This window comes from Colletotrichum gloeosporioides, assembly GCF_011800055.1.
Source record: "Colletotrichum gloeosporioides strain Lc1 chromosome Unknown consensus_57, whole genome shotgun sequence".
Lineage (NCBI taxonomy): Eukaryota > Fungi > Ascomycota > Sordariomycetes > Glomerellales > Glomerellaceae > Colletotrichum > Colletotrichum gloeosporioides.
The window spans coordinates 258364-285880 of NW_025544702.1; the positions used below are offsets into that span (position 1 = coordinate 258364).

At 53.8% G+C, this 27517-nt stretch overlaps 5 protein-coding genes across 5 annotated transcripts; 3 read left to right on the plus strand and 2 right to left on the minus strand.

The window, feature by feature from the left end:
* Positions 1-8073: 8073 nt before the first annotated feature.
* GCG54_00009704 (uncharacterized protein) lies at positions 8074-11066 on the plus strand (the record flags this gene model as incomplete). The annotated part of the gene is made up of 5 exons (XM_045409644.1): positions 8074-8262; positions 8328-9104; positions 9158-9876; positions 9926-10434; positions 10486-11066. The coding sequence occupies 5 exons, from the start codon at positions 8074-8076 to the stop codon at positions 11064-11066; spliced, it is 2775 nt and encodes a 924-aa protein (XP_045262168.1).
* A 299-nt stretch (positions 11067-11365) lies between these two features.
* Positions 11366-13321, minus strand: GCG54_00009705 (uncharacterized protein; the record flags this gene model as incomplete). Its single annotated transcript, XM_045409645.1, has 2 exons — positions 11366-13089; positions 13144-13321. 2 exons carry the CDS (start codon positions 13319-13321, stop codon positions 11366-11368), a joined length of 1902 nt encoding a protein of 633 aa, XP_045262169.1.
* Positions 13322-13935: 614 nt separating this feature from the next.
* GCG54_00009706 (Pre-mRNA-processing protein prp40) lies at positions 13936-16637 on the plus strand (the record flags this gene model as incomplete). The annotated part of the gene is made up of 6 exons (XM_045409646.1): positions 13936-14079; positions 14130-14278; positions 14326-15400; positions 15454-15570; positions 15622-16389; positions 16452-16637. The coding sequence occupies 6 exons, from the start codon at positions 13936-13938 to the stop codon at positions 16635-16637; spliced, it is 2439 nt and encodes an 812-aa protein (XP_045262170.1).
* A 607-nt stretch (positions 16638-17244) lies between these two features.
* Positions 17245-19357, minus strand: GCG54_00009707 (Translation initiation factor RLI1; the record flags this gene model as incomplete). Its single annotated transcript, XM_045409647.1, has 3 exons — positions 17245-17433; positions 17509-18839; positions 18898-19357. The coding sequence occupies 3 exons, from the start codon at positions 19355-19357 to the stop codon at positions 17245-17247; spliced, it is 1980 nt and encodes a 659-aa protein (XP_045262171.1).
* Positions 19358-21748: 2391 nt separating this feature from the next.
* GCG54_00009708 (Chromodomain helicase hrp3) lies at positions 21749-26791 on the plus strand (the record flags this gene model as incomplete). The annotated part of the gene is made up of 5 exons (XM_045409648.1): positions 21749-22162; positions 22216-22242; positions 22301-22394; positions 22454-26573; positions 26629-26791. 5 exons carry the CDS (start codon positions 21749-21751, stop codon positions 26789-26791), a joined length of 4818 nt encoding a protein of 1605 aa, XP_045262172.1.
* Between the last annotated feature and the right edge of the window lie 726 nt (positions 26792-27517).

Here is a 27517-nt window from a genome sequence, read left to right on the forward strand (position 1 = left end):
GTGCGCGACACGCGGCACTGTGACCGTGCTGTTGAAGTCTCCAGCACACGTACAGTGCGTATCAGCGCGAAACACAAGGATCGGAAGCTTCCCGCTGGGTCTCGGAGTATTATCCTCGAGGAGAATTATGAAGATCGATCCCAAACTGAGCTAAGCGACTTGTTGCGCGACCCAGGGCCGGTCCATCTTTGGACTTTGGCAAGCGACCATGGAAAGCGAGGACCATCTGGTTTGTCGTTTCTGTTTCGGTTCAGTTCGAGCTGCCCACGGGTACAAACGGAACGGATCGATGGCCGTCTGCCTTTGTGTGGTTCTGAAGGCTCATCGCAATCAAGGAATAACCAGCTGATGGCAGCGGCAGCAGCGGTCAGATGCTCCTTTGTTAAACTTGTCTCCAAAGTGGTTTCTTTTTTCGCCGCCCCGTCATCAGTTCTCGTTCGTCACGTCGAGGCCTATTGTCTCAGTTCTGGAATCCCCGGGCAGTCCTCCCATCTCACGCCTTCTTTACCCCTGGTACCTTGCATACCAGATGCATCGCGCACTGACTGACGCTTAAGTCGAGGGTCTATCCATGATACCCTTCCCCACTGGGCTCGTCTCCCGCACCGAGGTCAAACAAGCGGATTGGCTGGTTTTGTGCCGTTGGAACTGGCTTGCAGCGAATTTCCTTTTTCAAAAAGTCTCACCAGTACCTGCTTTTCGATCTGTGCTCACGAGAAGACGAACGCCTTAGACTTGTCGAGCTGGAAAAAACAAGTCTGCTGAAACTATCGCACACTAGCACACACATACGCTGCTGAAGATGGGGGAGAAGGGACAGGTGATCAGTTCGTTGAAACGATTCAAAGTCGAAGGAAGACGCCACCGAGCACATCGAAGAGATGGACCAAGCCACAATTGGAGCCGGCCAGCGGTAACCGGTGCGCTACACGACACTAGAACCGGTAGGAGCTCCTCACGAAAGCCTTGGGTACGGTGAGCGGTGAGCGTTAAAGACATTTCTCCATATGTACCTAGGTGGGTGCGTGCGCACTGATCAGCGTCCGCTCAAGGTCACCGTTGGAAGACAATTTCTGTCACTTGGATTGTTCGGCCGAAACCTTGTCGTTGGACTCACTCTCAGTCGAGGTTCCATGAGATATCATGGAGGCCTACGGGCCGTCCTCCCTCTAGCCCAAGTCTGGTCAGACCGAAGCCGGTCTTCGTAGTTGCCTGCCGGCTTGGTCTGGCACTTCACAGCCTTGCTCAGTTGCCTCACAGCAGACCAGATACCGGCCAACAGGAGGGTTTCGGGTACATGGCAATCCACCATCACGACTGGTCGATTTGGCGCCTGGTGTCACCTCGCCCACGCTAGCCAAGGGATTTTCCCCTCCTCCCGCGACAAGGCCGTTTATGGATATCCTCCTTGCCTCAATCAGCCCTGGGCAATTATCGATAAACCAAACGCGCCATCGATAGCAAGTGCCCTGCCCCTCCCCTCATTCCTGACGACCCCCGTCTGGCCGTCAAGTTTCATCCAGAGGAACTCACATCCATCAACATGTCCCTCACTGCCCCTCCCGCGCGCGCGGCGAGCTCCATGCTGGGCCTTCCTGCCTGGGACCAGTGCAAATCCTTCTGTGCGCTGTAACGATAGCGGCGCATCGGATCACCACCACCCGAGCAAACGAATGCTACCCGGCTATGGCAGCCAAACCCACTTCTGAGCTCTTCATATGCAGTGGACGTGTGCATATGTCAGATGTCCGCCCGCGCCGTCAGGTACACTCCAAATACCTAATTACTATGGGAGCCCTATGTTGAAACCGGTGTCCACCTCCAGCCGAGCGAGTATTCGTAGTGAGGCACTTGCAAACTGGTTGTGTTGCGGCAGAGTGCGGAGATCCCGTTGTCTGTCCCATCGTAAATAGCCCCCAATACCTGGTCCATCGCTGTCGTCACATCATGGCTCACCCATGCTCGGATCGACGCTCCTCGCTTGATTGATTGTTCTGTTCTCTGCCCTGTGGACCCCGTGCCGACTTCGTGTTCACCAATCCACAGACACGTCGTGAAAGAATCGCTCTCGGGCTGCAAAGTACTGGGGACGGCCCCGTTGCTTGCTGCCTCTTCTAGCGGCTTTTTTTGAAGCCATCTGCTGACCATTTTGCGGCTTGGGCAAGTGGAGGGTCAGACTCATGGTGTGCAGTAACTCCAATTCACCGCTCTTTCACCGGGAATCGATTCGCTGTCATCGCCACAGACTCCGTCTGGCTTCCTCGCTCCCTGCATTAGGTTCCCTTCGTTCGGCCATCATTATCATCCATGGTCCAGCCCGGCAAAGAGGATGCGCACTGCAAGTTACTGCAAGGCACCGAGCAATTATCCATTTTTTTTTCGTGCTGACGACAGCGCCAACAAGACTATTTCGTGACAGTTGTGAGGCCTGGAGTTACTTACCCCTCTCCATGCGCACGCAACGCAATGACTTGCAGCACACGCAGACGCGCAGGGGTAGAGTGCATGGCGAACGGCGTCCGCTCCCCCAGCGGCGTATTATGCTTTGCATCAATACTCCTTACAGATCGACATATACCTCGTGCTCTTGAACCAACACATATACCAGTTGTTTGAATTCTAATAGATGAGGTATCTTCTTCCTTACTTCGCCGCCTTGTATCACAAACCTGGAAGCTGTTAGTTCAACAGAGTCCTTCACCGCCTCATCATCTGTGCTCATGGCGCTTTTTACGACAGTGACCGCAACCCGTCGACAGAACAGACGCCAGCAACGACAAGGGCGTGGCCCACGGACAGGCAGGCGCACTTTCAGTCGCGTCGAACCAAATTACGGGCTACCGCCAGCTACCGCCGGGATGGTAGCGAGACCGGTGTTTCCAATCTGGCCACCGGCTGGAATTCGAACATTGCTTGCTTCTAGCTTCCGGCCGGCCGTACTCGAGCCGTGGCTTGCTCCGACAGCGCACATCACACTGCCTGCTATTTTTGATCAAAACTTCGCTCGTGCACCCGTATTGATTTCATCGTTCTGACTACAGAAATTTTCATATCCAGATCTGTTGCAATGTTCCGTGCTCACCGTCTGCTGTGAACCACAAAAGGCTCGACCGTGCATTCCGCGATCGAACGGAACGGCCAATGCGACCCGTTGATTCGCCAGGGAGGTGCCCTTACCGCCGGTGGGAAGTTTTTGTCTCCGTACGGAAGCTCTCCACGTGTCTCCCCGACTTTCAACCAACATCCCGGGCAGGCTAAGGCGCGGGCGCTTACGAAGAGCAGGCGATCTAACGCAGATGGGTCCCGTGAGATGCGTTGTCTCAGTGCGACTTATGTGCGCAACAACGAGTGACCAAGTGAGGGCATCATGACTCGAACTGCCCTAGATTTAGAAATGATGTGTTGTTCCTGCATATGACTCGGATCGCCAAGTAGGACGGGATACTCCTGTTTCTTTGTCTCTTTTTTTTTTTCCCCCTTTTGCCAAGCCAGGAACAAGGTTATGATGTGGTGAACATCAGATGCTTGCAGATGGTAGAGTGGAATACAAAACACGGGCTGGAAAGATGTCATCTGGACTAGCCTTTCCGTGTTTCTGGCAAGCAAGTGGCTGGCTTCACCAAACCTCCGCGGTATCCTAACCAATTTTTTCCGGATGTCACATTGTCAAGAGGCGATGACACCTATAATGAAATCTCATATTTGGCTACACACTTAACACGGCGTCTTAATGTTTGATATTTGCCATCGCAACAGACAACGCTACCGAACCGGCGGCACCTACGTCTGAGAGTTCACCCTCATTCTATCCAGATTTCGGGTGTAGTCCAAGCCGATCATCAGCTCATAGAGGGATCGTGAACTTTTGTCCCGACTTCAGTCAATCTGCAGAGCGCACGGCAGTTGAGGGTCGGTGATCTCAAGCCATACTGTCCATGTTTAAATATGAATTAATGCAGTGACACTCATACGCCCGTTTCCTGCGGGGAAAGTCAATAGAGAATCTGATGTCAACCCTTTCACCCTCCCAAGCACAGCGAGCTCCTGAAAGAAATCCGCTTTCCTCGTATCAAATGTCAGAGTCACGGTTGCGGAAACCACGCACCGCATTAGGTGCCTCGGAAGCTTGCCATCAGTATGACTATATCATGAGGTATCGCGGAGCTCGCCGTTGATTCCCGAAGACGAGAAAAGTGTCTTCGATGTCGGAAAAACAAGAAATGACTCGATACTGTGATGATCGCGCCTGGTGATGCTTCGATCTACGAAGAAGGAAAAAACACAAAAACCCTCCAGACCCAACTTACCCGGTATGCAAGTGTCCGTGGTGTGGCCAATGGCGAGTTCTCGCGGACGCCCGTCATGAATCAACATGGTAGCTGGATTCCCGACGGCAGCTTGAGCGAACGGTAAAGGGGAGTGTTGCCGGCAGGTCGGCCCCGCGGCTTTCCTGCTCCCAGGCTTGCTTGATCCCTGGTTGCGCCCAAGATATATCCGAGCAAACAAATCGTCGAGTTCGTCCATATGTCATTTTGGTGGACGAAACCAGATAGCTAAGCTTCCAATCCACCTTCTCGTTTTCGTTAAGTTTATTGACGGAAGCCAAAGATCCCGCCTCCATGCTGCTGTTGACTTTTGTTTTTGTTCCTCCCCAACTTGGCACTCAGCTACGTCGTCCGAGAAAATCCCTGCTACGGAATCGTCCACACAATGATCCCTCGCCGACTCTTTTGCGCCTGGGCCACCGCCCAAACGTGAGATCAATGCTTTGTGAAGTTCAGCCAAAGTTGCTTTTTTTTTTTTTTTTTTTTTTTTTTTTTNGAGTTCCGCCAAAATTTTTTTTTTTTTTTTTTTTTTTTTTTTTTTTTGGCTCCGCAAAGTAAAGACGACGTCTGGTCCAACTTGACAGTTCGAAACACTGGTCTCGCCGTGCCATCCTTCTCTGGCGTTTCATATCCGGCGACGCAGCTCCTTATCGTGGTGGTCTGCCTGGGCGTGTCGTCCTGTCGTCTCAAGATTTTCCTCGATCTGCGAGTGCAAAAAGACCTTGCACAGCTGGCGATGCGGTGATGGCTGCGCCCACAGAGGATCGGCTAGTCAACGGCTGAAGACCCGGGGCCGAGATATGACGTCTCACTGGCGTCTAAATGTCACCGCCTCGGCTTGTCTGCTACCGACTGCCGACATTTCCAGGGTTTAGACTGCGTTTCTGATCATATGGCTACTCCAGTACCATCTATCAATCCAGCTCTAATTGACCTGCTGAGTAGTGAAGGTCCCTTTGATACTCTTGTCATGAACGATAAGATTGTGCACATATTGCTCTACGGCAAATGAACGGGTTATGATGGATAATCTCTGGAACATGTGTAAGGAACACCCCGCCACTCCTTATGACTGTAATTTATGCAAAGAGGGAGCCGTCATGGACGGGAGCCATGGCGGAATGGCTTGGGTGAGGAAAAGACACGGGGCATCCCCGCCCATCTGAGGAGGGGAAAGAACGGGAACGTGTAGACAAGTTCGGAGACATGACTATAATAGAAGGAACTTTATTACATCTCAAGACAGAATCGCTGATCTGCTCTATCAGGCATGTGTTTCTTGGTTACGTACATACATGCCTGTCTCGTGGAGGCGTCAGAGCCCGCGGAGCTGAGATCACAACACATCTGCGAAAAGCATGGAGAAGCCCGATATTTGAGACATAGCAAGGTTGCTTCTCGAACAGTCAAACCTGGAGATGCGAATGGTGAGGTGATTCGTAAAATGGTGGCGAGCCCTGGGAATGCCGACGACAAAGCAGGGAAAAAAGGCGGATGAAAGCTTCCCACTTCTCTTCGTAAGATGTGATGAGAAGACAACAATCTTGGAACAACAATGTCGCCTTAATACCACAGTATGCCCTAAGGAGCAGAAAATCTTCAAACTATCGAGGGCACCACCAGCTCGACACCAGGGGGGAAAAGTCACCGGCTCCGAGTCCTAGGCTCTGATGACCCGGCCGAAAGTGGAATACTCTGCCCCCTTGCCATTTAAAGTACCCGTCGTCAAAGCATCGTGTCATGGTGGCTGCGAGAGCCTATTCCTGTCCTTCTGCATGCATATGCATTATGTGTGGGCGGAGGTTGGGGAAGAACAGACCTTGTGAGAATAGGAAGGGGCTCGAGCTTTACATTTCTGCACGATCCAGATCTCTTTTCTGCGAAGATATTTTGCCCTCGAGACAGGTATGAGGGGAAAAATGCCGTGTTTCTTCAACCATCGGTATGGGTCTTGGTCGTTTCACCTGTCCATGAGATGGGGAAGGTCCAAGATGTGGATTCCGCTTTGACAGATACAAAGCTCGAAACGCCGAGAAAAATAGATTAACGGGTTGATGGGAAACCTCGGGCGAGCACCCCATCCCGAGCAGAGTGTTTTAGGGCTGGACGGGGGCGTCGTGATGGCTGTGCGGGCTGGGATGCAGGTGAATGTGGACAGAGAGAGGCACACACATACGACTATCCAAGTCAATTGCCTAAGCTGTTAAACGGGACATGTTTCTCGGGATGATTGATTGACCGAGCCAAAGCTTTGCCTCCCGCCCCTGGGTTCTGATTCAGCTGTCTGAGATGCGTGGGCTGTGTTAGTCAGAAGATGGTTACGGATGTCGTGTCACAGGTCCGGCGATGCGTCGGCTCTATCGGCCCCGAGCCGAGGGATAGAATGAATCATTGACGTGTCGGAAGACGGTTGAGTTTTGTTGATGGATCATTGTGAGTCCTGCAAGCGCGACAGGTGTCACTCAGCCAAGGCCATGTGAGGTTTGATAACCAGCTCTGCTGACATACTCCAACGCTAGGCCGGCTAAGGCTGATGAGCATCAAGTAGGAATCTTTCGGCGGGCTCAACCGCCACAGCCTTATGGATATCGCGCCAAGTCGTACAAGAAAACCGTGTAAACGAGGAGTGTTCGGCTGCTGGAACCGACGGAGGTGTGCCGAATGAGCGATTCATGCGGCGAGTCCCTCTTCACGTCCCTAGACGCAGCTAGAGAAGGCGCGATGAGGAAGCAGAGGATGAGGTAGTAATTCGCGTCGCCCGGATGCAGTGTAATACCGGGAACACAATGAACAGACTGTCCCGCACAAGTACAGGGACCCATCAGCTCTGGAAGAGAAAAATAGGTTAACCGGTAGGTTAGATGTCCCCCTTGGAGACGTATCAGAGGTTAAACTGAAAAGAACAGATACTACACTTGATCTTAGCCTGAGGCTAAAGAAGCTGGTTAAGAAGAAAGAAGAGTTCCGGAAGTTGGGAGGGATAAGTCACAGACTTATACATCTTTGGCACAGGGAGAAATGAGGCCAAATCGTGAGGATTGTTGAGGCCAATCTCTTACGCAGCCAAGTACTGAGGCCAAATTGAAGGAAACCCTGTACCAAATATGGGGCTTTATAGAGACATTGAGAGCGCACAATTCGGGCTATGAAGATTGAGAGTAGCTGCGACTTATACGATCAAGGCATCAAGGCAATTGCGGCTCCGGAGATGCCCAAGTGTGTTTGGGATTCACTTAAACTGAGAATGGGCTAATGCGTGACTTGAAAAGATGAGCTGTATGAAAAGTAAATCATTCGAGTGGTGTTGAAGGCCTAAAATATACGACCGTCCGGCATGAAGAACTGGCCTGTACGATTGCTCTATGCGAAATTTGGGCACATCGTGAAGTGGTCGTCGTTGTTGTTAGTGTTGATGACGAGGCGGGGTTCTTCGTGCCCCTCCATTTTAGCCCCGGCCGCTTCCCGCGCTCCACACGGGCCACAAACGCGCTGGATATGCACTGTAATACGTACCGTGCGACGCGTGACGCCACATGCCTACACATTCCCGCCCGCGGGCTGGCGCAATCAATTTCTCTGTGCTTGTTCGTCCCCCCCATGTCATTCTTAGTACACAATTAATCTGCGCGCGCTGCAAATTCACTTACTCCACGATCCGTCAGGCGTACAGTACTCTGCTTAAGTTCAATGTCCTTTTAAAGAGCACTTTTTCAAAAGTTTATTATTTCAATACCCCTTCCATGAATTCATGTCTTCCTCCAAGCTGTTCCCGCCCTCAGACGCGTCGCGTCAAAGATCGGGAATCCTCACACCCAGCTCCGATGGCTCTTTGAACTCCAAGCATGGAACCACGCCGCAGCCCAAGCCAAGTGTGCAGAGGAAACGTAGTGCCTCTCATGCAATGGGCGACTTGCTCAAGGCCACCATTGCTATAAAGGTAAGTTGCCGTCTGCGTGGGTTGCGTATCGTCGCGTCGTGTAAATGGCTGACCGTCGCGTGTAGGCGCACCCGTCGAGCATGACGTCGAAGCCATGTACCTTGCAACCGCTCATGCTGCTCCCTCGCGAATATCTCCCTCTATCATGCCTCAATTCTAGTGTGCCCCATGGCGAATTGCCCTCCAGCCAGTTTTACGAGTCACATATCAAGATCCTTGACCTCGAAGACCGAGTCGCCGACAGACCGAGCCTCCTGATTGCACGAAACGATGCCTCCAAAGCCCTCTACGCGATTGAACGCGCGGCCACCGCTGGCAATGCGCTGTACGCGATTTTCAAGCTCAGTTCACGGGCGGACCTATTGGCGCTGGCCGAGAATGCAACGGTAACAGGAAAACACATCGTGCACATGCGGCAGGCAGAGGAGGGGCGACAGACCCAATTGCTCCAGGCACAACGGGAGCTGCCGACTACGACTCCCGGGATACACAAAGGGCATAAAGAGAAGAGGATGGCGATCGAGGCGCTGCAGTCAATTGTGCGCAAGAGAGGCCGCTCGCAGTCCGTGTCGACCTTTGACGAAGCTACGAGGGCGGAGAAGAGGACTAGGTCCGATGACGACAATGCCTCGCGACCGCAGACTCCCAGCGTTCTGAACCCAAGCATGAATCCAGTCCAGATGGTCGAGACGAAGCCGGAGCCTGCCGAGTGGATTGGGACACACCTGGACGCAGTTGAAGCGATCCCGCAGCCGGTTAGGGAGCTCAACGCCACGCAGACGGCCGGCGAGATCATGGAGAACATCAGGACGCAATACATGGAAGCACTTTACAAGTCGATGGTAGGCGAAGTTCTTGGACGCCGCTCGGCGGATACATTGCTGACCTGGCACAGGGGTCTCTGGCGTATTTTGCAAAGGGGCCGTTATCTCGAGCGCGTGCCGCATTCCATCTCGACTGCGACGGTACCATGAATATGAACGACCTCATAGACTTTCTCAAGAGTCTCGTCATGACTACGGTTCAGATTGACAAGAAGTACCGTGAGACAGTACCTGAAATAATTTCCAAGATGAAGACACACGTCGACAGCTCTGATGAAGGAGGCAAATCCAAGAAAAGAAGAACCAAAAAGATGAAACTGAGCAAATACGGCATGTACCCTGGCGAGGACGACCACGTCCGTAAGTGGTGGGACTCGAGCAAACCGGAGCTTCAAAACGACGATGCAACCATTACTCCGGCTCAGATCAAGTCTCATGTTTCCCTTCTCAGGACCCGTGAGACGCAGCTGCAAATGATCCTCGTTCTTGAGATCCTTGCCTTGGAACCGCTGCGAGCAGCTGACGGAGAGGGAGAGAGTCAGTTACCAGGCTTGCCGATGGAGGAGGCCGAGAACGCTACTGAGGCGCAGCCCAAGAAACGCAGCAAGCACAACTTCCCCGTGCTGGCCGATGTTCACGCCGACCGCTTGTGCATATGGCAGTCGACAGCCTCTGATGAGATGAGGCTTCTTGAGGATTCTCAGGTGTCTGTGGCTGCTGACGGCGCATCGGCTCAGAAGGCGTCCGCTGACCCGTTGAAGGACTTCTGCACCGATATCATTATGCCCTTGTAAGTCCTCGTGGAATAGCATCACCGATTTCTATGCTAACGCCCGTAGCTTCGCGGCCCGACTGCCTGGTATCTGTGACTCGATCAATCGCAAGCTTGGTGGCCCTGTCATCATTGCTCCACCAAAACCCAAGACAAAACCCTCATCTAGCAAGTCGGATGCGAAGCCTGGTGCAGTTGCGAAACGGCCAACTCTGAAGGCTGCGTCAAAGAATATCGAGAAGGCCTTGTTCAAAGAACAGTCTCGTCGCAGCGTTTCCAGGGGCCCTAGCAATGCTATTGCATTATTGAGATCCGCAACCGCAGCCAATCTCCCGGGACTCAAGCGTGAGAATAGCGACATTGATCGACGGCCTTCAGTCGAGAGGACTGGCCTACTTTCTAGGAGTAACAGCTTGACCGCCTTGGATGATGCCAAGGCGCAAAAGAAGGCTATGGTGGAGGCCGAGCTCAAGGATGCCATCACAGCTCTCAGAAAGCCCAACCGTGAGCTAGCGGGCAAGGCCATAGTGGAGGACGCAGAGAAGCGAACCTCGGGTGGTTTGTCTTCGATTAAGAGTAGGCTCTGTCCTCTACTAGCTGATTCTCTACATTACTGACTCTTCCCAGAATCCAAGAAACCGACAAGACATCCTCTGTTTGACACAGTTCAGGTTAAGGTTACGCCGGCGAATCACCGCTTCCGAGATGCCTTGGCGGAATCGAAAAATGCTAGTAATATGTCGATACCGATGTCGAGCATTCCCCCCTCTAGCGCGTCGAGAATTCCCTCGACTGGGCCGCGGAGAGGTCATATCAATGTTTTGGGCAGCACACCGTCTTCGGCTATTCAGGCCACACCAGTCAAGCGTGGTGGCATATTTGCAGGACCTTCGCGTGATGATGAATACGCCATTCCGCCCTCATCGCCGCTGATGATGAGGAAGCCTGCGAGGTCTCAACATTTGAGCGTGCCCGCCAGTGTGATTCGTGAGCGACCTGATCCAGTACGGTCGCAGTCACCGGACGTTGGCCTGCCGGCGACGCCATGCAAACAAAGAACCAGAGATGTAATAGGCGATGAGGTGGCGGCGACTCCAATGGCCAATGCAGAGACGACGATCCCGCCACCATCGCCGCCGCCGCAAGAGAAGCCGAAGTCGATATACGAAAGACTAGGATGGGATGATGACTTTGACGACTTGTTATGATTTGCATTTGCATTTGCATTCTTTGGCGTGTATGGAATTATCAGGCAAACAGATACCAAGTGGGTTTGAAACTTTTTGCCGGGTCGTGGATGGAATGGAAAAGAAAGATGAATCGGATCAGCTTGACGAACAAACATGACATACCATAGCATCACTTGGAGCCAAGGTTTTTGCATTCGGGTAGCATTGCATTGCATTTCCCCCGAGAGGATGGCACGAAGCAGTCATCGGGGTTAGATTAGGGTTAAAAGGAAAACGGATTCGCTGCTCTCAATCGAAAATGCCCGTTCCTCGTCTGTTTATACCGTCTTTTGTTCCTCCGGTCGCTTCTCTACGAACATGATGGGCAGGTCTCTCACATCTACGTGCTCTTGAGACCCAAGATCAATGACCCTGACGGCTTCAATGCCCACGATGCCCTCCTTCAGGGGTAAGAACTTGATCTCCACGACGTGGCATGCGCCAGGAGCGAGAGGGCCAACACGAGAGTCGGCGGTCAGGCAAACAACCTCTGTCGATTCGACGACGGAGTTCCGCTGCATTGCGTGAAGTACGTTCTCGTCAAGCACCGCGTCGGCGAGTTCCTTGGCATCGGATGCCGTCTTGCCTCGACCGCTGGTTGAGGGCGGGCGCATGAGCCGGACCTCGTTGCGTCTGCGTTTCGGGATCGCGACGAGCGCCAGCTTGCGTGGGGGGGCCGCCGGGACGTTGGTCTTGTCTGCGCTACGGTTCACAACGAAGACCGTCCATGAGAAGACCTCGCCGGCGTAAATTGGACCTTCAGGGCCGCAAAAGGTCATGGTGATGCCCAGCTCCGGTAGAGGTGCTTCGATTGAGCGTGTCGCTGCTTCGAGAGACGGAAGGGAATCGGGTCTGCTGACTGCCGGTGCGACCAGGGACTGCGCCGCCTCTATTCCGTTGATGGAGAGCTGGGAAGGTCGGTGCGAACGCTGGATGGGCTGCATCGGTTGCATTGCAGCGTTGAAGCCTGGGTTGACGGGGAGGGTGAAATCGAGGGTTGTGGACCACTTCATGGTTAGGCGGGGAGTACAGAGGCCAGGTTGTCTCTGGACGATGGCTTCAATGTGGATATCGAGATCGCGGCTTGGGTTCTTGGATGATGGGAGATCGAGCTGCTGTGGTGGCGAGAGGCGGTAGAGGAAGGTTACGTGGTCGTGTGGCACGCAAGACATGGGAAGAGAAAGACCAGAGGTGTCTGAAGCATTGAGGTCCTCGACCATGCCGCCATCTGCGACCGAGAGGCGAATGCTTGTCAGCTCGACGGGGCAGTCGAAGTAAGATGTGAAATCAACTTCGAGGAGGGCGATGAGTGCTGGAGAAGTGGGCATTGTGTTTGGACGGGAGAATCGCACGCGAGTATGAACTGCTGGGAAGATGCGCACACGAACGCTGTTGAGGGCGCGAAGGGGACGCGTCTGGTCCTTGGGCTGAGTGACTGGGGCAACCCGGGAGACGCGCAGGGCTGAGAGTCGTGGAACGACGCCGCCCAAGCCCGGATCACTGCTGAATGGTTCCAGGAGGTTGAGACCCGAAGGTACACCGGACTGAAGATACGCACCGCCATTCTTGCGGCCCGCTGTGCGTTCCGGCGTGGAGGTCCCCGACGCGGCTGCCGAGGCCGGCTTGAGGCCGGCGGAGGCGCTGAAGACCGCAAAGGGGCCCTGGAGGCGGATACGAGGGCGAGCCAGGAAGACGGGGAGCTTCCAGACGGCGTAGATATGCGACGGCCTGTTTCTGGCCTCTGCTTTGTTCTCGGTCTCGGTCTCGTCCTTGCTACTGTCCTCGCTTCCCTCGTCAGGTTCGTCAACGACGATGAATGGGTCCGAAGTATCCTCGATTGTGCCTTGGAAGATGATGTCTGTCGACGGGTGGTCCCGGTCTGCGGCGTGACTGTTGACGATTTGGGTTTCGAGTGAGATGGCTAGCCGATTGAAGTGAGAGCGCAATGTCTTTTCGTCGACAAGAGGTGCCCTAAGCACGAGAAGCACATCAACCGTTTCGTCTTGCACAGGTTATTATTCCGAATCCTTTGTAAACTGTAAGAAGAGAAACACACCGAAGAAGAGGTTTTCCCTTCGCTCGATGGAGTCAAATAGAGCTTGGGTGTCGTCAACGTCCTTGAACGCTTCCTCGAGATTCAAATTGGTTGCCTTAGGAATGATGTATGTGAGAAAGGCGTTTTCGATGAATTCTTCCACCTCTGGAGGCTCTCGCCTGTGTTCATTCGTAGCCATGCCGGGCTACCTTATGTGCTGTGAGACGTAGCTTCTCATGCTCAATCGTGGAACGTTGGTGAGGGTCAGTTTCACAACTGTGTCCGCATAAAGAGGTATAGGAGACGCCCGGACAGGCTGCTTAGTCAAACTCGGGTGTTGAGCGTCAGTAGCTTCACGATTTACTTCTTACGATTAGAAGAGAGACAGTCGGTTGAAGTCTTGCCTCGCAAGTATCGTTGTAGTGCGGTAAAGGGTCTCGGTGAAAGCTCCGATGTATCGAGGTGAGGTGCTGGCAGCCGGTCTCACTGAGAGCGTTGATTGGCTCTGAATGGGATTGGAGGTCCCCTGTTTGGCTTACCTCAGCGGGGACACGGAGCATGCTGGACGGGCAGTGGATCCCTCATCCTCCAAGCTACCCCAGTCCGTGCCCCGGACCAAATTGCGCATTCCGTGCATTCGCAAATTGTTCGCAGCCTTTTCTCGCGTACCTGCCGCGTGACGACCTGCTGCTTCTTCTCCTCGAGACGCTTGCCAGATCATCTCCAAACCCATTCCTTCATCAAAATCGAGACAAGAAGCTGTCGAGCTTCGCACTGATCTTGTACGGATCAGCCACGGACGACAAATTCGCCATGAATGGCTCCGGTAGCCCGTACGGCCAGCCGCCCGCGGCGTGGCAGGAGCATCGCACGCCTGACGGCAGAGCCTACTATTACAACCCCGCAACGAAGGTCACGCAATGGACCAAACCCGAGGACATGATGACGCCTGCTGAGGTATTAGAACTGACCCGCGACACGTGTGACCATCGCTAATTGATCTACAGAGAGCGCTTGCCAATCAGCCGTGGAAGGAGTATACTGCCGAAGGCGGTCGCAAGTACTGGTACAACACCGAGACGAAGACGAGCTCATGGGAGATGCCTGAGGCGTATAAGGCGGCTTTGGGAGCTACTAATGGTCCGGCAACATCTGCGTACGCAAACAACCACCCCAGTGCACTTCGCTAGCTAACAAGCGCAGTCCCACGAATGATCGAGGCTACGACCGAGGAGGACCTTCTGGTGGGTACTCCAACTCCGGATATGACTCTTACCGTGGCGACCATCGCGATCGCGACCGTGATCGTGAAACATTCCCCGAGTCGCGCCAGTTGACGTATGGCAACGACACAAACGCAAAGGCGTTCGTTCCCGCCAGCAACGAGCCCGAATTTGCTACACAGGAGGAAGCCGAAGCTGCTTTCACTAAGCTGCTGAAGCGTAGTGGTGTTCAACCCGACTGGACATGGGAGCAGACGCTGCGAGCCATTGCGAAGGACCCTCAGTATCGGGCGATAAAGGACCCGAAGGATCGCAAGGCAGCATTCGAAAAGTACTGCGATGACATGATCGTCCAAGACAAGGAGCGCGCAAAGGAGAGACTGACGAAGCTTCGTACTGACTTCGAGACCATGCTTAAACGCCATCCCGAGATCAAGCACTACACCCGGTGGAAGACGGCACGGCCTATGATCGAAGGCGAGACCATTTTCCGGTCTACCAATAACGAATCCGAGCGCCGTCAGCTCTTCGAGGAGTACATCATCGAACTTAGGAAGGCGCACACGGAGAACCAGGCCGCCATGCGCAAGACCGCTATGGACGGCTTGATTGATTTGCTGCCAAAGCTCAACCTGGAGCCTTACACACGCTGGTCGGACGCCCAAGGGCTTATTTCATCCACGGCACCTTTCCAAAATGATGAGAAGTACATGACCCTGAGCAAGTTTGACATCCTGATTGCATTCCAAAACCACATGAAGGCTTTGGAACGTGCTTTCAACGACTCTAAGCAGGAGCAGAAGAACAAGAAGTTCCGTAAAGAGCGCAAGGCTCGTGACGCATTCCTTTCGCTCCTTAATGAGCTCAGGAGAGACGGCAAGATTAATGCCGGTACAAAGTGGCGCCTGATTCACCCCCTCATTGAGAACGACGATCGCTACAAGAACATGGCCGGCCAGGGCGGCTCTACGCCCCAGGAACTATTTTGGGACCTCGTCGAAGAGGAGGAAAAAGCCATCCGCGGTGCCAAGAATGACGTTGGGGATGTCCTTGAAGTATGTTGCCCGTGTTTTCCGTTTTTGTGTGCGGCCCACTAACTCTTTCACAGGATGAGCAGTTTGATGTCACCCCCAAAACTACTTTTGAGGAGTTCCACGCCGTTATCAAGAAGAATCGACGAACTGCTAACATTGATCGTGAAACGCTTATGGTTATCTTCGAACGGGTAAGCCTGTCTCAAAACAATCGCTTGTTGCCGGAGCTGATGTTCGTGCAGATCAAGGAGAGACGGTCCTCCAAGCGGTCCGAGGAGGAGCGCCAGTCCGAGCGACAGCAGCGGAGAGCGGCCGATGATCTCCGGGCATACTTCAAACGTATGGATCCCCCCATCACATTGGATGACACGTACGAGAAGGTCAAATCTCGCCTTGCGGATATCCCTGCCTTCCTGGCAGTCACCTCGGAAGAGGCGCGCATCTCAGCCTTTGATAGGCACATGAAACGACTCCGTGAGAAGGAGGAAGAGGCTGATCGCGACCGCCGCCGGCGCCGTGGGCGCGACTCCAGCGAACGCGATCTGTACCGTGAGAGACCCCGATCTAGAGGTGAGCGATCTCATCGTAGCAGTGGTCGTGCTACTAGGCGAAGTCGTAGCCCAGAGCCAGACGCGTACGAGGCGGATAGGCGTAAAGCCATTGCAGAGCGCGAGCGCAACCACCGCAAGTCGACCATGGCCGAGAGCCTTCTTTCGGATCGCGATCGCCGCTTGTCGCCACCTCCTCGTCGCGAGAGGGAGCGTGAGCGTGAGCGGGACAGAGATCGCGAGCGCGACCGAGACCGCGACTATGACCGTCATCGTTCCCGCCGCGATGATGATGGCCACTACGACCGCGAAAGGAGGGACAGGGAAGAGGAGCGCGAGAGGCTTTACCGACGACGAATGGGATCGTACGATGAGCTCCCTTATGGGGACGAGCGCCCATCTGGATCTCGGCGTCGCCGCGAGGAAGATGAGGATGACCGTCGCGATTCCAGAGATTCAAAGGTACGTCACCTGTGTTGGACAAGCATGTTCTTCGTTGGAACGACTCGCTAACCTTGGCTCAGAGAGTGAGGAGAGAAAGAACACCTCGTGAGCGCACCCCCCAACGTGATGCACGCACCAAAAACAGGACTCCGCCCCCGGCCGCAGCTCCCGCTGCTGCGAGCAGCAACGAAGACAACGGCAAGAATAACAAGGACGACGCTGGGGTCCACTCTGGCTCCGAGGAAGGCGAGATCGAGGAAGACTGAGCCTGTCACAACGAGGGTCAGAGGGGGAATCAACCAGCGTGAGAAGTGACTTTCGAGTACGTATCGGAAATCACCAGCCGTCAGTGAGAGCGTGATGACTGCTGCGCCTACAGACATACCTGTTCCTCCTTGCATTTCCCGGCGCGCTGTTCGTCGGGTGGCATTTCTCATCTGCCGTACGCCCTTCCCGCGTTTCATCCGTTACCACCCTCAGGAGTGGGCATTCCCGGTACTCGGTTGGTCTGTATGTATATCTCTTGTTTGACCTAACTGCAGGTGCGCACATCTCAGGTAGTATAAAAAACGTACTTAGCATTTTTAACAACGGTCTTTTGTTCCTTCTTATTTTGCTACGTGATATATATCTTGCCATGTTCTAAATATGCACGAGTCTTGCCACAGCACATTGCTGATGACAAGGTTTGACGGCAGTCATCCTGCTTGATCCATTGTCCCTCAATCTACGGAGTCTAGGTGTCCCAAATGAATGTGCCGGCCGAGGAAGAAGTGGCTCGGACCTGAATCAGGAATTTCCCTACGCAGCGGGATCAACCCACGTCATTCTCCGCAGGACCAGACAACAGGGGATAGACTGCCGTCGCCGTTGTTAGCCTTCGGCGTCGTCGTCCTCGGACGCGCCGGCCTCTAAACCCAAACCGTGATCCTGACCGCCGGAAGCGCGCCTCCCCAGCTGCCGCTTATGCCCCTTTTGAACGCCCTTAACGCCTGTGTCGAATGCATTGTGACGCAGAGGGAAAAAACCATCCTTGTGGATGCCCTCTTTAACTCGTCTTGTCTCCGTCGTCCAGGAAGAACTACATGCACAGTTAGTAAATGTGGTCGAGCCACGCTCTTTGCCGATGAAACTTACATAGTTGCCACCCAGCTTCTGCTCCTGATCGAGCTGAGAGTTCAGCTTGTTGATACGGGGACGGTAGTTGGTGGGATCGCGACGGAAGGTGACATCAAGGTTCTTGAGGAAAGTGTTGCAGCCGGTCAGCAAAGACTCGGGCTTGTTCGCATGCGCATCGATACCGGGCTTGCCGTCGAAGACAATGACTCGATCGGCGAGATAAGTGGCCATGATGAAATCGTGCTCGACGATGAAGGCGGTCTTCTTGGCGTGCATAATGAAACGCTTGATGACACGAGAAGCAATGATACGCTGCTCGGAATCGAGGTAGGCAGAAGGCTCGTCGATGAGGTAGATGTCGGCAGGCATACCCAGAGACAGAACGATGGCGACACGCTGCAATTCACCACCGGACAAGTTCTTGACTTCCTGGTCAATGAAGTCATCCAGCTTGAGGGGCTTGACGACATCGGTCTGGAATTGAGGAGACAGGAAAGCGGCCCTGATCTTCTTGAAGAAGAGCTGACGAACAGTGCCCTCGAATTTGGGAGTGATGGTCTGGGGTTTCATGGAGATCTTCATCTCAGGGACTGAGGCCTTGTTGTCGGGCTTGAGTGCGCCCACAAGCATGCGGCAGAAGGTGGTCTTTCCGGTTCCGTTCTCTCCCATCATGACAATGATCTCAGAGTCAGTGAAGTCGCCAGAGTCGATTTTCAACTTGAAGTTGCCCAGTGTCTTCTCCATCTTGGGGTACTTGAAGGCACGGGACTTCTCAGCAGCGAACTCATCGGCAGCCTCGGCCAGCTTGAAGGTCAAGGATTCGTCGCGGAAACGCAGGTTCTCGGTGGGGATGTGGCCGTCGAGGAAGATGTTGATACCTTCACGCACGGACTGAGGAAGGGTGACGACACCGTAAACAGCAGGACGACCGTATAGAACGCAGATGAAGTCGGAGAGGTAGTCTAGGACAGACAAATCGTGCTCGACGACGATGACGTAGTCGTCGTCACGGAGGAGAGAGCGGATGATACGGGCGGCGGCCAATCTCTGCTTGACATCGAGGTAGGAAGACGGCTCGTCGAACATGTAAACGTCGGCCTTGCGAACACAGACAGTTCCGATGGCAAAACGCTGCAGTTCTCCACCAGACAGGAGGTTGATCTCACGGTCCATAATATGGTTGAGCTCAAGAACGTCGCAAACCTCTTTCTTGTTGTCGAGGGAGCTCTGGGCGTCGATCAAAGCCTTGACGGATTTCTGGGGGCCTTTAACGGCACGGGGAATCTGGTCGACGTATTGCGGCTTGACGACAGCCTTGAGGTCATCCTCCAAGAGCTTGGTGAAGTAGTCTGTAAAAAGGGGTCAGCATGTGATAAGGGCCAAGTTTTTGGAGGTCGGTTCACCCACTCTGGAGCTCAGAACCACGGAAGTACTTGATGACATCTTCCCAGTCAGGAGGGTTGTCGTAGCGACCCAAGTTGGGCTTGAGTTTGCCGGAGAGAATCTTCAGAGCGGTACTCTTTCCAATACCGTTGGTACCGACGAGACCCAGCACATTTCCTGGTCGGGGCATGGGCAGACGATGAAGCTTGAAGCTGTTGGCGGAATAACGGTGGGTGACCTGGGTCTCGAGGTTCGTGGGCAGGTTGATGATGGTGATGGCGCCGAAGGGGCACTTCTTGGGGCAAATACCACAACCGATGCATAGCGACTCGGACAGGAAGGCGATGCGGGATTCGGGGCTGACTTCGATGCAGAGCTTGCCGGAGCGAACGACAGGGCAGGACTTCTTGCACTCCTGGCGACACTTCTTGGGCTTGCACTTATCGCTGTTGACGATAGCGACACGGGTGAGCTTGTCCGACATGGTGATGATGGTGCCCGACTGGTCGAGGCGGGGTTAACGATGGGAGGGTTGGTGGGGCAGTTTTTTTTCTGCGCGCGAAGGAGATAAAAATAAAAAAAGAAGAGGGGAGGGCGGGAGCGTAGCGCAGCGAGGCAATGCGAGAGAGTTCGGTCGGTCGAGTCGGGAGGAGACGGGATTAAATTTGCAGGACCGGGCAAAGCGGCGAGGGTTGTCGAGGCGTCGCGACCTGGCCTTCTGGAGATGACGGAAGAAGAGAATTTTTGGTGTTGTTGCAAAGTGTCGGAGACGAGAAACACGGTTGCGGCAGCGAAAAGCAGTCGGTCATCCAATTTGTGTGCGCCGTCACTGGTGTGAATCGCCCAATTTTTGGCGGGGCACTTTTCGATACCCTACCTGCCACACTACCCCGCCAGTGAGGGTTCTTGGGTCCTGTCCAAGTAATCAGACACCAAAATTGCGAGAAATAGTACCTTGCGCTACTTTCGAAACACCTGACATCACTGTGCTGGGTGAGGCCAAACGCCCGGCTTCCCAGGCCTAGGTAGAGTGCGCTCAGCAACCACTACAAGTTTGGAATGTGCCTATGCACTCGTCCGAAAGACCGTTGACCGCTTGTTTACCTATTTGCCAACCTAACGAATGCCTGCCAGAATACCTTATGTATGCACTCCCCAACGCTGTGCTTGTTCGATCGAACCATGGAGAACGTATCCAAGTCGATTGCCTCGAGTATCTGGAGTCTGGAGCTTCTGTCGGAAGACGTATTTTCGAAGTCTCTGCCGCTACATCTGGCAGCTGTCCACCAACCCCTGGCCAACCGAGCGCATAGCGACTTGCCCAAGATGACTGCGCAGACGCCCGCCATTGCATTCCAGTCTCCCAGGGCGGTTGTCGCTTGCTTAGCAAGGATTTCGTAGAACAAAACCAACACAAGCAGAGAAAAAGGAGTGACCGGTCAGAAAGAGAAAGACAAAAGCGAAAGAAAAAGTCGTATGTCAGTGCGCAGTCTTCGCTTCTTCGTTTTCCAGATTCTGGACACATCGAAACACTAATTTCTGTTCAGAACTTAACCAAGCCTTCCAGTTGAAACTTTGCTTTAGCTTACTTATCGGTATCCCAGGGCAGATTCTACGACTGTCTGCCTAGGTACTATTAACTTTCCTGACATTAGGATTTGATCTTGGGCGAAGGCTCGGAAATCGGTATCTGGCAGGCATCAGCCGATCAAGTCACAGAGTAGACTATAGTCAGTACGTTTGTTCTACCCTCGCCAAATAATTCTGACAGTCAGCCGATCTTTTATGTTGTCGAATCCCGCCTCTCATGTGTTAATCAAATCGGCAGTAACGGAGTTGCGATGTTAAGAGTGGGGAAACGAGACGGGAGCGGTGAAATCGCGGCGCTAGCGGGGTTCCGAGTCTCGGTGAACTATGCCCGCTCGCGGCGGCGCGTGCGCCTGTGGTTGCGGTTGACGGGCCTGGGATGGGCTGATGGAAGTCCAGATGCTGAGGCTGGAGGCCGTGTCCCCCATCCTCCTACCCCTGTCGCTCATTCGCTCATTCACCGGCGAGAGTCGGACTACGCTTACCTAGACCTTATCGATAGCAATTAGGTACGTACTGCCGGTGCTCTTGCCCTCCGGCTGGGTCGCCCGCTCGCTGAAGGCTCCAAAGCGGATCGGTGCCTGAGGCCATCACGTGCGACACTTTTCTCGGGGGTGATTCAGTGCGGCTAGCGCTACAACCACCTGTACCTCACCCGTGCATCCACCTCAATTCTTTCCTGCCTCTCCACCAGTACATTTTCCATCCACCACCACCCTTCACCCGCCAGGCTCTGGACAACCCACGCAACGTCACTTGTCCATATCCTTCTTCAATACCTCATCTGATACAGATCAATGGTACTTGCTGCCTGGGGGCCACATGTTAATGACTTGTAAGTTGCCCCTTCACCCATCATACTGGCCTTGCAACGGCCGGCCCAAATCCCCGTCGCGAACCATCACCTCAGCCTCGAGCTGGCGCGCTGGCATCTTGACATCCATATCGGCCATGACCTTAGTGGCCAATGGAATCGTTTTGGTTGATGAAGATGGCTCCCATGCCTGATTCTGATGCCCTGGAGTCATGCCACGGCGCATCTATTACGTCTGATGGGCACAATGGCACCGCCATCAACTTTCAGCCTCGTCTCCATCGATCGCGTCTTTGCGATGCGACGAGGGTTCCTCCTCCATCAATATTGCGCTTTCCCCTGTTCTATGATGGCATATCCTGTCGCCAGAGCTGGCTCGTTACGCTATTTCTGCGCCCATGCCTCTCACCGTTACGGCACATGGCTAATGCCGTTCCATCTATATAGCAGGCAGCCTCGACTTAGACCATCGTCATGTCTAGCCCCCTCGAACCCGGTCCCACAAACGGGTTCCGGTCGCCGCACGGCGGTTCTCCCTCTCCAATAGTCGCCCGTGGTCACCAGAGCGATAGTGACCTCTCTGATGTGCACGATAATGCCGCAGTACCTGTTTCATCGTCGCCGTCGCCGGATCCCAACGACTCGACCGGGTACATCAACGGAGCACCCGACTTCGCCGAGAGCGACAGCTTCGGTGATGATAATAATGCTTCTGATGACGCAGACTTCGACATGGATGATGACGCGGCATCCATTGTCCAGAGTGACGGAGCTGGCGATGCTCATTCAAGCTCCAACGACTCTCAACGTCCGTCAAAGCGCAAGGTCGCCGCAAGAGAAGACGAATACATCAAGGCAAATCCAGAGCTGTATGGCCTGAGAAGAAGCGTATGTTGATTCGCGATCTATGGGACGAGTCTGTCCACTAATCACTGCTATAGTCTCGCCCAACACAGCAGCGCAAGATGGTGAGTACCTCAATCTCCCCCGCCTCGAGGGCTGTTCCTGACGATTCCGCCATGTTAGGTCGATTCTTCTGACGACTCTGATGATGATTCCGACGTCGTTCCTACTAACCGAAGGACTATCAAGAGAAGACGTGTAGAAACCTCAAGACAATGTAAAACACCCCTCCTCACCGATGCCTTCCGCATCATCAGACTGACTTCGGCATTACAGCGTCAAAAAGAGGTACTCCCGCACGACAGCCGTCCGTCGACTCCGATTCCGATTCTGATAACTATGGCGGTGCACGCGCAAAAAGCCTGCAAAAGAAGGCACGGCGCCAGCGCGAAGCCCAGCCAAACGTGGTCTTCGCTGAGAAGCGTTGGTCCAGTAGGCGGGCCGCCCAGGTGCAGCAAGGAGCATACGAAGAGAGCGACGTTGACGATGAGGATGAAGACGCGTCCGAGCTCACACCCAATTACTATGCTGCAGACGTCGTTGACGATTCTCCCTACATCGATAAGGTCCTGAAGCACAAGCTCAAAGACGACCTCGACCTCTCATGGAGTTCCGGCAAAGACGACTTCGAATACTATATTAAGTGGCAAGGGAAATCGCATATGCACGACACTTGGGAGACCACAGACACACTCCGCGGTCTGCGAGGCTACCGCAGGATCGAGAACTACTACAGATCGGTCGTAGAACACGAACTTTACATCCGATTCGGTGATGACATCGCACCCGAAAATAAGGAACAATTCTTCTTGGAGCGCGAGCGAAAAGAAGAGGCGTTGGAGGATTTTACCAAAGTAGACAGAGTTGTCGCAGTGCGAGACGGCGATGACGGGGATGAATATCTCGTCAAGTGGAAGGGTTGCTACTACGACGAGTGTACGTGGGAAGCCGCATCTGCTATCAACGCAGAGTTCCAAGACAAGATCGACCAGTATCTGGACCGATCCTCGCGCTCATGGGTATCAGACCGCAAAGAGTCGAATCCGGATACGCGAACAAGAATGACGAAGCTGGAAGCGCAGCCTGATTACATCAAGGGCGGCGAGCTGCGCTCTTTTCAACTGAGGGGCTTGAATTTCCTCTGCCTCAACTGGACCCGCGCCAACAACGTCATCCTCGCCGATGAAATGGGTCTCGGAAAGACCGTTCAAAGTGTTTCGTTCCTCAGCTGGCTCCGCAATGAACGGGAGCAAGAGGGCCCCTTCCTGATTGTTGCTCCCCTCAGTGTCATTCCAGCGTGGGGAGATACATTCGACAATTGGTCTCCAGACATGAACTATGTCGTGTATCTTGGGAACGAGACTGCTCGCAATACCATTCGTGAAAACGAACTCATCGTCAACGGCAACCCCAAAAAGCCCAAGTTCAACGCTCTGATTACCTCCTACGAGATGATTCTCCAAGACTGGCAGTTCCTCTCGACAATCAAATGGCAGGCCCTCCTCGTCGATGAAGCTCACCGTCTGAAGAACAAGGAATCGCAATTGTATCAAAGACTTGTGAGCTTCGGAATTCCTTGCAAAATCTTGATCACCGGCACACCTATTCAAAACAATCTGGCTGAACTTTCGGCACTCATGGACTTCTTGAACCCTGGCAAAGTCATCATTGACGAGGAGCTCGAGAGCTTGGCAGGAAACGACGCACAGGAGAAGTTGCAAGATTTACATAAATCCATCGCTCCTTACATCCTCCGCCGTACCAAAGAGACTGTCGAGTCAGACTTGCCGCCGAAGACTGAGAAGATTATTCGCGTTGAGCTTTCCGATGTCCAGCTGGAGTACTACAAGAACATCCTGACCAGAAACTATGCTGCCCTCTCTGACGCGACCGGCCAGAAGAACTCGTTATTGAATATCATGATGGAGTTGAAGAAAGTCAGCAACCATCCGTACATGTTTGCCGGTGCCGAAGACAGAGTGCTGGCCGGTAGTACCCGTCGTGAAGACCAGATCAAGGGTTTGATTGCCAGCAGTGGAAAGATGATGCTTCTCGACCAGCTATTGACAAAGCTCAGGAAGGACGGCCACCGAGTCCTGATCTTCAGTCAGATGGTTAAGATGCTGGATATCCTGAGCGACTACATGGTTTTAAGAGGGTATAAGTTTCAACGTCTTGATGGAACTATTGCCGCAGGCCCCAGGCGCCTGGCGATTAATCACTTCAATGCCGAGGACAGCGAGGATTTCTGCTTCCTCCTGTCTACCAGAGCCGGTGGTCTCGGTATCAACCTGATGACTGCAGACACTGTCGTCATCTTCGACTCTGACTGGAATCCGCAAGCTGATCTGCAAGCGATGGGCCGTGCTCACCGAATTGGCCAAAAGAAACCAGTCAGCATCTATCGCCTTGTGTCAAAAGAAACTGTCGAGGAAGAAGTCCTTGAGCGAGCCCGCAACAAGCTACTTCTTGAATATCTCACTATTCAGGCTGGCGTCACCGATGATGGAAAAGCTTTCCGCGACGAGATGAACAAGAAAGGCATTAGGGTTGACGGACCCAACTCTGCAGAAGATATCCAGTGGATCCTCAAGATGCGCTCTCAGAAGATGTTTGAGCAGACCGGAAACCAGGAACGACTTGAACAGCTGGACATTGACTCCATCTTGGAGAACGCTGAAGTCACTAAGACCAAGGTTGATGACAAGATGAACCTGAGCAGCGGTGGCATTGACTGGGACAATTTCATGCAGTACACTGACGTAAAGGTGGACGATCTCACACTGGACTGGGATCAGATTATTCCTGCAGAGGAACTTGCCGTCATCAAAGCCGAGGAGGACCATCGGAAGAATGAGGAGTATCTCGCAAAGGTGGCTGCTGAGAGTGCACCACGGAGGGCTACGATCAAAAACAGGCATGGAGGCGAGACGGACCGGTCGGACCGCCTCGCAAAGAAGCGCCAGAGAGAAGAACAACAACGGCAGGAGGCCGAAGAGCAACGTGCCTTACTGTCAGACCCGAAGCGGCCACTCAATGAAAAGGAAACGCGCAATCTTCTCAAAGCCTTCTTTCGGTACGGCTCAATGGAAGACCGCGGCGATGAGATCATTCAAGAAGCAAGACTTGGAGGACGTGACCGCGACTTCCTGAAATCCATCCTGGATGACTTCACCAAGAGATGTGGCGACGCACTCGACGAGAACAGCGCACGCCTCATGGATGACGAAAGGAAGCTCGGGAAGTCCCTGACCAAGAAGGACAAAAAGGCCGTTTTGGTGGACTTCGGCGAAGTTCGCAAGATGAACGCCGAAACCGCAATAGAGAGGCCGCAGCAACTTCGTCTTCTTCGTCAAATCTTGCAGAAAAATGAGGACTTCAAGACTTTTCGCCTCGCCGACGCGACTAAGGCTGCCCATTACACTTGCGAGTGGGGCGCACGAGAGGATGGCATGCTGCTTGTTGGCATTGACCGGTATGGTTTTGGCGCGTGGACACAGATCCGAGACGACCCTCAGCTGGACATGGGGGACAAGTTCTTCCTCGAAGAACACCGTATTGAGAAGAAGGAAGAGCGGAACAAGGCCTCCGACAAGGGCGTCAGCTCCCCCGGTGCTGTTCATCTGGTCCGCCGTTCGGAGTACCTGCTCTCTGTGCTCCAGGCCAAGCACTCTACAGACCCACTGGCCCACCGAACTGTCGAAAATCACCATCGCAATAACAAGCGATTGACAAACGGACACCGTCGCAGTGACGTGGGTAGCGCCGCCGCGTCCCCTGCACCACCGGCTTTAAAGAAGAGCAGCTCTTACAGGGATCGAGAACGCAGCCACGGCGAGCACCACCGTAGCCGCAGCAATGCCGAAGAGCGAGGCACGCCGCGACCTGATTCAAAGCGGAAGCACTCCGGGCATGACGATGGCCGCATTCCCAAGCATCGGAGAATGGACGAGACTCGCCGTACTAAGAATAATGGCGATGAGCAACAATCTCCGAGGGCTGATCAGCGCAGACACCGTGATGAGGGTGAACGCAGCCAAAAGATTCGCCGACCTGACGACAACCGGCATGGCGATGACCGCCGCCGTTCGAGCAACACCCCAAGAACTAACCAACCCGACAGCGATCGCCGTAACCAGGCCCTGCGTCGGTTGGACCAGCTGCGCAGGATGGGAGACAACAAGGAGGAGCGGGAGACAGATGCAGATGCCATGCTATGGTATCTGCTTAAGCCAGTTCGAGCAAACTTTGAGGCTATCCTGTGTACGACAAAGGAAAGAGTCAAGTCTAGCAAGGAGCGGGCCAAGATTTTCGGCGAAGAGTTGATTGTCATTGGCAATTTTCTGGATCGCGAATTCGTCAAGGAACGCGATGACTCGCTGAAGAACCGCTTCTGGTATGAGACATCGACATGATGCTTTTCAAGTCACCACATACTAACAGAATCATAGGGAATTCTTGGCGAATCTTTGGCCTGTCGACAGCACTAGCAATGAGGTGACAGGCGACCGACTGAGCGCCATGTATAGAGTCCTGCGGGACAGAGAAGCGAAGAAGCAAAATGGAGACAAGCCGGTTGCCGTGGCGGCGAATGGCACGGCTGCCGCCTCCTAGGTGCAAGATCTCGCATGATAAAACAACACAGAAAAGCGGATGGCATTTTCCTTCTGCAGAGTTTCGATCAAGTCATGATTCGTGTTTATTTCAGCATTGGCCCGGCGTTTCGGTACTTAGGGAGGACGGCATCTTTGTCGAGGCGAGGGAATGATAAACTACAACATACCCGGACTTGCATGGTACAGGACGACCCGTTTTGGAGTTTTGCGAAAGCATCGTGTCTTTTCCCCTGCTCTTTGGTCTCATTAGGGGCAGATGAGAGAAAGGCACATCTACCGTGCGGACCAGGTGACACCGTTGATTCGCGGAAGAAGCATCAGAGACGTCAAGGTCGCGGTCACATGACGTTGGCCTTGTCTTTGTCAGTGAGCAGCCTTGTCAGCCGTGTTCGACTGGACGTGGATTCGCGTGCCCACATGGCTCGGCTTCTTGTCGGTTGGGCCCAGATCGGAACTCGCCGTGAGTCACGCTGGACCTGTCGAGCCCATGGAAAGAGCATATGTCCTCATCATTAGAGTATTTGCAAGCAGCGAGGGGAGTCAGAGAGCACAAAATTAAGGGGCCTGCATGTGTCTAGGTATTTTGACGGCCAGAAGAGCCCTGATTCGTGAACAAGATGGGGTGTGCGCGGACCCTTACGACGGGGTTGGCGGTGGACAAGACGCCCCTCGATAGCGCAGAGCCCCCACGAAGAGATGGCGGAATACACCGCCTTCCAAATCT